General features: G+C 47.3%; 1 protein-coding gene across 1 annotated transcript in view; it reads left to right on the top strand.

Moving 5' to 3' along the window:
• The window catches only part of NRIP3 (nuclear receptor interacting protein 3), a 32,120-nt gene continuing 20,526 nt past the window's right edge, over nt 1-11,594 (top strand). Inside the window, exons 1-2 of the mRNA XM_083164625.1 lie at nt 1-314; nt 11,270-11,449. Of these exons, the coding sequence (XP_083020751.1) occupies nt 141-314; nt 11,270-11,449 (354 nt within the window). The 5' untranslated portion in view covers nt 1-140. The remainder of the gene's footprint in view (nt 315-11,269; nt 11,450-11,594) is intronic.

Consider the following 11,594-nt stretch of genomic DNA (forward strand, 5'->3'; position numbering starts at 1 on the left):
GCAGCCTCCTCCCAGCGCTGTACATTATAACCGCTCCCGTCTGTACGTCAGTCGATCACATATTCTATAAAGCATCAGACAAAAGCCTGAGTCCTGCTCATTTCATCCCCCGGCAGAGCTGGGAACAGGGGCACTGTGAGATGTTTTACTCTGGCATCATTACCGAGGGCAGCAGGAAGGATGCTGACCTCAGGGAGGCTGCATCCCTGCGCCAGCAGAGGAGGATGAAACAATCCGTCCAGTTCATCCACAAGGATTCGGCCGATCTTTTGCCCCTGGATGGGCTGAAAAAGCTGGGAACGTCCAAGGACACAGTAAGACAAAATTGGGTTGGGAGAGGAAAGGGTTAACGTTTCACGCCGACATCCGGAACCTTTACAAATATTAACTTTGGGGGGTTTCGGGGGAACAAATGTCCTGTTGTGCAGATTTGGGAGAGACTCGAGATATGCCTTTCCCAAAACTATCAGTCCCTACTAATAATTGCCCACCTGTGTATGATCAGTTACAGTATATTATCCATATATAAAAATCGTAATAATTCTGTATATAACTGGAACAGAATTAAAAAACAGACAACTATCCTGACACTGACATCTCGCCCCATTCCGGTCCTTTGAGAACAATATTATTTCTGTAATTAGCCCCAAAGAGGTCAAGAATGTTCCAAATTATGGGGCAGATATTTACCCTGAAGGCGACAGATTTAAAAAGTTGGCAGTTGGCGATTTTTAAAATATAAATTCTGGATTTTATTCTACTACTTCCATCCCAGCCGTGATGCGCAAATCCCAGCCGTGATGCACAAATCCCAGCCGTGATGCATTTAAGTGGGTTACAGTGGTTGCACCATACATCTAAAGACCGCCCTATTCTCTGCCCATTGTCAGCAGTGCCAGGCTACATTGTCAGCAGTGCCAGGCTATTGGGATTTCACTCTGCCATCCACTGCCAACCAGACAGCAAAATCTAACACCCCTGTTTGTGTGCAATTAATTCCCAGCTGGTGCAATGACAAAGTCTTATTCCTGCCGCATCTGCGTATCCTACCAGGCGACCTTTACACCACAGGACATTTCCCTGGGGTGGTATAGGCGGTATATGTGCAGATGAAGGACACAATGTGGTTATATAACCGAAGGGACATTATTTCTAACAAATATTTGTAGAACCTTGGTGAGGAACCCATTCTTCCCATGATGGGACTCACTATTCATAAAGGGTGGGGCAGTATTGGGTAAAGATAATCTGGGGCCCTTTACATGTGCCCGATTCAGGCCTGATTGCACGGCTGTGAATACGTCCAGCTACAGTAGCGTTCATTTAAGCCGTTGCCCCGCTAGAGTGAAATCCCGCCTTGCAAATCGCAGTGCGAATGGATGGGTACAGCAGCTGTGACCCGTATGCATGCGCAGTGTATTGCTAATCAGCCGGTGTGCAAATATGCAGTCATGCAATCAGACCTGAATTGGGCCCAATTTAAATATATGTCAGCCCCCTAGTCAGCCATCAATATATTTTATGGTTGGTAGCCCACCTGGGAGACACCCCCTGTGCCCACACTCTGCCTGCTGATTGGTTCCCTGTGCTGTGTGTGTTTGCTTTGTCACCTGACACAACCATGTAGTAAAGCTGGGCATACATCAAGGCGATTTGGTCCGATTTCGTCCGATTGCGACCAATCGGCCCGTTAAATCGGACCAAATCGCCTCTCCCTGACATGTAGTCGGGTCCGATGCGCGGTCCCGCGGTCCTGTCACATGCAGCCCTGTCCTCACTGACACATCCCTCATCTCCTTATATACTCTGTGCTGCTGGGGACTCTGCTCCTCCCACAACGATCAGCCTGTGGCTTCCTGCTGCCTCCATTTCTCTCCTCACGGGATGCGGTCATTTGGTCTACAGCATTATGGTCGACAGTCATTGGGTCGACACCATTAGGTTGACATGGGAAAAGGTCGACATGGGTCTAGGTCGACATGAGAAAAGGTCGACATGGTTCTAGGTTGAAAGGTCATTAGTTCGACAGGTTGTTAGGTCGACAGGTCATTAGTTCAACATTGTCTAGGTCGACAGTCAAAAGGTCGACATGGAGTTTTTCACTGTTTTCTCAGCCGACATGTGCTGACAGGCGGTATTTCATGCCCTACCATCCACTAGGGTGTGGTGGGAGAATAAAATAGTGTGCAGAGCGATGCGAGGGGATGCGGTGCACTTTAAACTGTGTCCATGTCCACTGTGCGGACATTCAGGTAAAAAAAACAGTGAAAAACCCCATGTCGACCTTTTGACTGTCGACCTAGACAATGTCGAACTAATGACCTGTTGAACTAATGACCTTTTGACCTTTTCCCATGTCGAACAATATTTGAAGTTACGCCACTGGCTGGGGCCAAACATTGCGGTACAGTGGGTCCTGTTCAGCCCGAAGGAGTCTGCACAAAGGTTCCAATACGGCCATTCACACACACACAGCGGGTCCGCGATGGTGGACAGGATGGGGGGACGACCGTATTTCAAGGCAAACATAGACATTCAAATGTATGTGCTTTATGTCGGCACTGTGGCAACTTCCATTCATTTCAGAGGGGAGGAGAGGTGCCCCCTTGGAAGCAGGAGCCTGGCTGCAGACGACTCCCTTGCCTCCCAGAGTTACACCTCTGTACAAATGACTTTATTATACAGTACTGTATATATAGATAATATTTACACATCACCAGGACTTCTGACACCAGTCTGTCGGGTAATCAGCGCTTCTTGCCATGTTTTCCTGTTACTGATAAAACATATGACAGTTCCCATTACAGGATGATTCAGTGTCTTCTAGCGCAGTCACAACACTCCAGTTATACCTTCAAAGCAGGAACAACATGAAAGCCGTCGCCTGCGTCTGAGATGTGCCAGCTGCGGTTCCTAGTCACTCACTGGCAGCTTCCACTTCCATTAGGGGGAGGCCAGTTCCGGCACTAGAGGTGTTACATTCCCCCTACACTGAGCTGGGAATTCCTTGCCCTCATCTGTGCCTTACATCTGCTGCCACACCGCAATAACAAACCCACATACTACGGTATACGTCATTAGGTCAACATGCTGAAGGTTTATGTCAACAGGTCATTAGGTTGACACAAGCATTAGGTCGACATGAGCAAGATCGATAGTCAAAAGGTCAACATGGGGTTTTTCACCATTTTTTGTGCTGACATGTGCCGACAGGCGGTATTTCATGTCCTACCATCCACTACGGCGTGGTGGGAAAATAAAATAGTGCCCGCATGGCATGGCAAGTGCAGCGAGCCATACGAGTGCCATGCGATGCTCGGTGTCCATGTCGACTATGTCAACATTCGGGTCAAAAAACTGTGAAAACCCCAAGTCGACATTTGACTGTCGTCCTTGCCCATGTCCACCTAATGGCCTGTCGACCTAGACCCATGTCGACCTTTCAGCATGTTGACCTAATGGTGTCAACCCAATGTTTGTCAACCTTCTTGCTGTAGACCTAATGATCCATACCCCTTACTACATCCAGCTGGAGCACATGACTACTGAGCCAAGGCTTGTATACTGCACCAGCCAGCCTCATTGTATCACTATCCCAACCTTATACATGATGTCCACCTTTTGTCAATGTCGACCTTCGCCATGCTGAATCAGTCCCAGGGGTGATAGTAGGGTCTGGACTTGGCACAAGTTGTACCCTATGTAAGGGATATTTATTGTTCATTTAAAAAAAATGTGACTTGCTGCATCTGTAGCATTAATGGTTTCACTCTACAAGATGCAAACCTCCAACCTCTGGTGGCTCGGAAGAGGGACAGTGGCCTGTCGAAGCCGCATGCGCAGCCGGAAAAGGGGCTTGGCCTATGAAAAGGGGCGTGGCCTCACAGGGATGCCACGGCCTCAGGCCACACCCCCGGTTTCGCCTCTGCATCACTGTTGTATGCGCACAGCGTCTATTCTCTTCAGGATGGGGGGACTCCTAGCTGCCCCCCGGCCCCGGGAGGGACACAGGACCGTCCTGCAAAAAAACGGGGTGGTCCTGCAAAAAGTGGTACAGCAGGGAGAAATGATTATATGCGCCATTAAGCCAAACTTCAAAATCCATGATGGTCATCAGCATGGTTGGTGTAGTGGTTAGCATTACTGCTTCACAACTCTGAGGTCATAAGTTCATGTGGAGCAGTGGTGTAACAATAGTCCCGCAGACCCCGCGGTGGCGGGGAGGCGCTGTATAGGTGTGGGCGCTGGGGTCTGTAATGTATTGTAATGCCGCTGCCCTGTGGTCGGAAAATTGTCTGCTGTATGGGGGCGGACATTTTGTGATGGTCCGTTTTCAATAGACGTTGGAGCCAGGACAGGGGAACCGGGACCACAGACAAATCTTCTGCGGGTCCCGGGCTCCGACCACAGGGGGGGGGTTTCCAACTCAGCCAATCCAGTGAGATTCAGCGTTAACTCCATACCTCCCGTCCTGCCACACTGAATCCTGGGACAGGTGCAGCCAGCCAATCACTGCTCTCCACTGTCATGCTCAGCCCTTGGGTGGCACAGTTTCACATGAAGGTGGGGTCCTCCCTCTGGAATGCAGTTGTGGGGAACCTATAGGAGAAAGAGTTCTGTATAAATAACGTTATTATCATTATAGTCTAGTGGAAAACTCACGCTGCAGTTTGTGGCGGAAAATTATGTATTAGTGAGGCTTAAAATTTAATTATATTTATTATAGCATACCTTACATGGGGATGCAGTGTAAATCCCGACACTTTCTCCCTCCGTGGGCGATCCACGTCCCCCCCTTGTCGGGATTTCGGCGGTCGGGATTCCGGCGTCGGGATTTTGAACGCCGGGATCCCGACCGCCGGGATTTAATAATGAATCCCTTACATGTGTTATTGTCATGCAAGCAAGAGATCCCCCCCCCTTACCAACAGACTATATATGGGCATTGGGGAACAGTGTGCCAATTTAATTAAACTGGTCTCAGGTGCTGCTATTAAGCCAGATTAACTAGCGCGTGTTTTCTTACTGACTCAACCTGCTACGGAAAATGAATGGACATCTAAACCCATAATACAGGTGGCATTACAGATATATAGTTTCCATCAGTGGCGTAACTATAGCACCGCAGCCCCCGCGACCGCGGGGAGGCGCTATGCATGTGCGGGCGCCGGGGGCTGCAGTCCTATAGTTACACCCCGCCGCCCGCCGCACCAACCCCCGCAAACCCCCCCATCCCCAATCTTTTCCTGTGTTCAGTACGCGCTGGTCCCGGCTCCCTTCATCTGCTATGAGGACCACCACAAAATGTCCGCCCCCATTTAGCAGACAGTTCTCTGAAACTGTCTGCTGTATGGGGGCGGACATTTTGTGGTGGTCCTCATAGCAGAAGAAGGGAGCCGGGACCAGCGCGGACTGAACCTAGGTAAGACTGCGGGGGGTTTGCGGGGGTTGGTGCGGCGGGCGGAGGGGCGGGTGAGTGGCTGGGCGCCCTCCCTTTAACGGCGGGGGGGGCGCCCAAAATGTAGTTACGCCGCTGGTTTCCATATACATATTGTACAACCAGGTCCTCTGACCAGTAGCCATGTTGAATGACCTTGCTGGGAACCACTTGCCTACAATGGCTGACAAGAATTTCTAGAAGTAGTTACTGTGCAATGGAACTCTGATTTTGAATTATACGCTGAATGCTGATTGGTGCATGGCTGGAGCTATCCTTCAATAAGAGTGCAGCATTCTCTTCCAGCCTTCAGCCAGACAGTGAATGGCTGTGAGCATGTTGATTGGTGGATGGAAAAAGCTACCCATCAAGGGGGTGCTGCGGGCACAGCTGTCCCGGGCCTGGCCACTCTTACAGAGAGTGAAGGGCCCGGATCACTCATCCTGCCCAGTCAGTGGCTATTCATTCGCCTCTATGCTTTGCCTTGCGGTTACATCCTAGAACAGATATAAGTGCCAGAACACATCTGCACATTATTGTAACTTATTGCACATGTATTTATTTCCCCTTTAAATCCAAAATCTAGATATGGGTGACACCAATGTTATTACTCATTGTTGGGTCCCGGCTGTGCGTGATTTAATGCTTAAGGCAGTGGTTCCCAAACTGTGTGCCGTGGCTCCCTGGGGTGCCTCGGGACACTTGCAGGGGTGCCCCAGGTTGGTCGTCCAGGACCAATTCAATTTATTTTTGGTTAATTATTTATGGGCAAAACCAGTGCTGGTGCCTGACAATCATAAAATGTGTACAAACAGAAGCAAATCCTGCCCGTTACCACATAACTGACCCTTAGAATCGCATATAAACCCAATCTAATTAATGGTTTTTGGGCCTAGGGGTGCCGCGAAAAAATTCTGATAGACTAGGGTGCCGTGATTCAAAAAAGTTTGGGAACCCCTGGCTTAAGGGATGAAAGATCTTGGCGTACACAAGTTAATGAGATCTCACTTTCATGATGCATTTCTCTCCTTTCCCTGTGACGGAAACTTGAATTTTAATTGCCGCACTCTGGGGAGGAAGAGAAATGTTTACTGCAAAATGTCGCTGCTACAATCCTGATAAAGGAAGCTGAAATTGTGATTTAAAATGCATATATCTGACACGGGATATGGTCTGTTGGTTGACAGTCATTAGGTCGACACTGCAAAGTCGACAGGTGTCTAGGTCGACAATGTTGACACAAGCGTTTGGTCGACGTAGTCTAGGTCGTCAATCAAAAGGTTGACATGGGTTTTTTTAAGTTTTTTGAGCTGACGTGCCAACAGGCGGTATTTCATGCCCTTCCATCCACTAGGGCGTGGTGGGAGAATAAAATAGTGTGCCAAGCACAGCGAAGCACCACGCCCGAAGCATGGCGAGTGCAGTGAGCCATGCGAGGGGATGCGGTGCACTTTATCCTGTGTCCATGTCGACTGTGTTGACATTCGGGTAAAAAAGCAGACCTTTTGACTGTTGAACTACACCATGTCGACCTAACTCTTGTGTCAACTTAAGCACCTGTCGACTTGTCCCATGTCGACCTAGACACCTGTTGATCTTGCAGTATGTCGACCCAATGGTGTCGACCTAATGAATGTCAGCCATCTTTAGGTCGACTCAATGATCCCATTCCTCTGGCACAAAGCAATGCACATATGAAGTGCAAGCCCAATCGGTTCCACTAATAATAATACACTTGTTTAAATGGAGCCATGTGACAAGTGGGCGTGGCTGTTTCAGCATCACATGGATGGCACAATTGTGAAACCACTGATGGTTTGAACCACGAGCGGTAGACATAATTGTGGGCATGTGACCACGGCTGGCCAATCCAAGAAGGTCTGGGCTAAAGATGGCTGAGCTGAGGGCTAATGTCTCAGGAAAGCATTGCCACACCACCATCGGAACTCAGGCATCGATAGGAAAACTTTGACCTTCAGTATCATATTTTTGTTGTGTGCTAGACATCGATGGTCGGGAATTCTATAGTGACATTGTTGACATTGTCACTGTTGAAAGCATTATGCAAGTACCACTATGAGGACAAGGTTACACATTATGTAGCTTCAGCAGTATGAAGTGAAATATGTCCAAACAGCGCGATTAACGTTAAACCGCTGACGCCATGGAAATGTAGTAACATCTTAATCTTGTTGACATTGTCCTGCCAGCATAGTGCTGATGACAGTAACAGTGTCGGCATAACAAATCCATCCCAATCCTAATATATAAACAATATCCTGACTCATAAACACCCACACTAGCGAACGCAAGGGGGTGGGGGGGTGGGGGGTGGTCTGAGTACCCAGAAACCCCCCCAAGGGACCCTTTTATTTTTTATCTTATCTTGCCATGGTCCCACAGCCAGCAGTAACCCATCTCCAACAGAATTGGGGATGGGTAAAATCCGGAACAGTCCGAGGAGGCTGTAATCTCCACTTCCCCATGTCCCAGGGATGGCCATCGACTATTAATGATTCGAAATCATCGATGGTTTATGGCCGATGTGGAATACTTTTGCTATCAAAGGGGGAGAACCAGATGGCACATCCCCCCATCGATGGCACAGCAAACCAAGGTTTTGCTTTAGTTTTTTTGTTTGAAAGTGAGGGGACACAGAGCATAGCACCACCCCTGACCATTTATTAATCCCCTCCCACCATGTTCTTATTGGTCCATGGGCCAGTCAGTCAAAGAAAATGGTTGACCATCGATAGGTAAAACCATTGATGGTTATCCATCACATAGTTTATTACTATTGATGGCTGGTTGCAGTACATCATCGATGGCGACTGCACCCATGACCGTCCCTACCATGTCCTCGGAGAAAGCTGTAATGGCCACAACCCCCATCCCCTGTACCGGACAGTACAATTGGAGGAGTTTGATGAATGGAGCCTTTCCGGTCCGGTGTTCCTGGGTCCTGGCCAGTTCCAGTTTTTACTTAGTCCCTTGTCAATGACGCACAGTCGCAATTCTACTCTTGCACTTAATCTATTCTCCACTGGAAACTATACTATTAGAAGCCAAGCACTGTTGCACAACGGTATGAAAATTATTTATTAGTATGGACTGCATGGAGATTGGATGAAAATGTGTTCAGGCCACTAGGCCAGGCCACACCCCCCTACAGAGCCGGCCCTAGCCTAAATGACGCCCTAGGCAAGATTTTGGCTGACGCCCCCTAGCACCGCCCCTAGTTCCGCTTCTGACCCTGCTTCCCTTTCCCAGCACCATCAACCCTCATCATAGCAGTCATCATTTTGTTGCTCCTACCCGCAATATTTTAAATAGAAACAGTGCACACATTCGGTGCGCAGCCCAAACAGGGGTGTGTTCTTGCTGGGAAGGGGCATGGCCACCCAATAGTACCCCCAATTCAAATTATGCCACACAGTAATGCAACTTTACTCACATTATATCATGCGATGGTGTCCCTTATTCATGTTACATCACACAGTAGTAACCACTTTACCTTATATACATTACTCCTCACATTATTCACATTATACCCTTAGAAAAAAATCCTGAGAAAATATTGTATTTTAAGCACCTCCATGGCCACACTGCAACCCAGCACAAAGCAGTGTGTGCTGGGCAGAGGAGAAGAGCTGCAGCTGCTGCTGTCACTTAAGGAGAGGGGGCCCGGGGCCCCCACTGGGCCCTTCCATCAGACTTTGGCCTGGGTAATTTGTACCCCCTACCCCTACCCCTTTCTCTCGGCACCCCTAATAATACCACACAGTTATGCCCCTTACACATAACACACATTATTAATGTCCTTATAAACCATAATGCCCCTTACATATATGTTGCACATTATTAATGCCCCCTTATACACATGACACACATAATGCCCATTACACATATGTTGCACATTATTAATGACCCCTTATACACATGACACACATAATGCCCCTTACACATATGTTGCACATTATTAATGCCCCCTTATACACATGACACACATAATGCCCATTACACATATGTTGCACATTATTAATGCCCCCTTATACACATGACACACATAATGCCCATTACACATATGTTGCACATTATTAATGCCCTTATACACATGACACACATGGATTCGGTATGAAATCCCGACGGTCAAAATCCCGACAGGGTCAAAATCCCGAATGGGTCAAAATCCCGACATGGACAAAATCCCGACATGGACAAAATCCTGACATTGGACACAGTCGACATGGACACAGTTGCAAATGAACCGCAGCCCCTCGCATTGCTCGCTTCGCTCGCAATGCTTCGGGCACACTATTTTATTCTCCCACCACGCCGTAGTGGATGGTAGGGCATGAAATACCGCCTGTCGGCACATGTCGGTTCAAAAAACAGTGAAAAAACCCATGTCGACCTCGCACCTGTCGACCGAAAGGCATTTAGACTGTTTCACTTGTACATTCTATATGTCGGGATTTTTACCCTGTCGGGATTTTAAATGTCGGGATTCTGTCCATGTCGGGATTTTAAATGTCGGGATTTTGGCCATGTCGGTATTTTGACCCATTCGGGATTTTGACCCTGTCGGGATTTTGACCGTCGGGATTTTGACTGCATCCCACACACATAATGCCTGTTACACATATGTCGCATATTATTAATGCATTTATACATGACACACATAATGCCCCTTACACATTATGCCAACCTTTATTAATGCCCTTCATACACATAATGACACACATAATACCCCTTACACATATGTTGCACATTATTAACACCCTTATACACATGACACACATAATGCCTGTTACACATATGTCGCACATTATTAATGCATTTATACATGACACACATAATGCCCCTTACACATATGTTGCACATTATTAACGCCCTTATACACATGACACACATAATGCCTGTTACACATATGTCGCACATTATTAATGCATTTATACATGACACACATGATGCCCCTTACACATATGCCGAACACTGTTGCACAACCAACCCACCCGCACAACCAACCCACCCGCAGACAGCACTCGCACAGCCGCTAACACTGTGACCTCTGCCTCTGCCTGGATACAGATATTTCCTCATACATCTTGACTCAATAAGCCATGCAGCTCCTGGCCAGTTCTGCTAACGTTGGGTGCCTTTTTTGCTGAAAATTCGTCTTATTTGCATTGTTATAATGTTACAGTGATTTCCATGAATACACTATTTCATATGCAGATACAGCCTCACTCACACACAGAATATAGGCATGCTGCATATCATTTTAATCAGCAGAAGCTGCTGATGCCCCTAGGCATTCCAAAGGCCCTAGGCAATTGCCTAGTTTGCCTATGTCTAAGGCCGGCTCTGCCCCCCTACTCTCGAGGTCACGCACCCCGTGTCTGCAGAAGTAGGGATGCCACTGTGCACACATTCTGCAGCACTTTACAGAGAATATCTGCCCATTCATATCGTTCTCAGCCAATGAACCTACTTGTTTATTTTTTAAGTGTAGGACGAAACCAGAGTACAATGGTGAGAATATACAAACTCCACACAAATAGGGCAATGATGGGAATCAAACCTCAGTGCTGCTAAACATTACACCAGCCATGCTGCCCCAATCATGTTGCAATATATCATATGCGGCGCATATTACACTTTTGTATATAACTGAGAGGGAAGGAATGATAATAAATGTATCATATAAGAAATGTTCTGACAGAATATACAGTCCCTTCCTATATTATACATATATATATATATATATATATATATATATATATATATGTTTATTTTCTGCATTCTTCTAACAGTTTGATTCTTTTTAAGCAACCACACAATATTCTACAGCGACGTTTGCTGGAGACCAACTTGACGAAACTGAGAAATAACCGGACAACATGGATTCCGAAGAGCGAACTCTCAACCCAGAGTAATAAGCTGCATCACGGAAAAGTGGAAAGTCCCAGGAAAACTGAGGAGGAGGATGCTGTGTTTGTTTGGTGTCAGGTAGAGATGATGATGATGTATTACCACCATATGTGCTGTATATAGTACCCCAGCCTTGTCAGGGCGAGGTTATTTCTGCCTAGTTTTGTATTTAATATTATTGATTTGCAAAGTCACAGTGGCTTTGAAAACTGCTGCATATTAC

This window comes from Crinia signifera, chromosome 11, assembly GCF_055691185.1.
Source record: "Crinia signifera chromosome 11, ASM5569118v1, whole genome shotgun sequence".
NCBI lineage: Eukaryota > Metazoa > Chordata > Amphibia > Anura > Myobatrachidae > Crinia > Crinia signifera.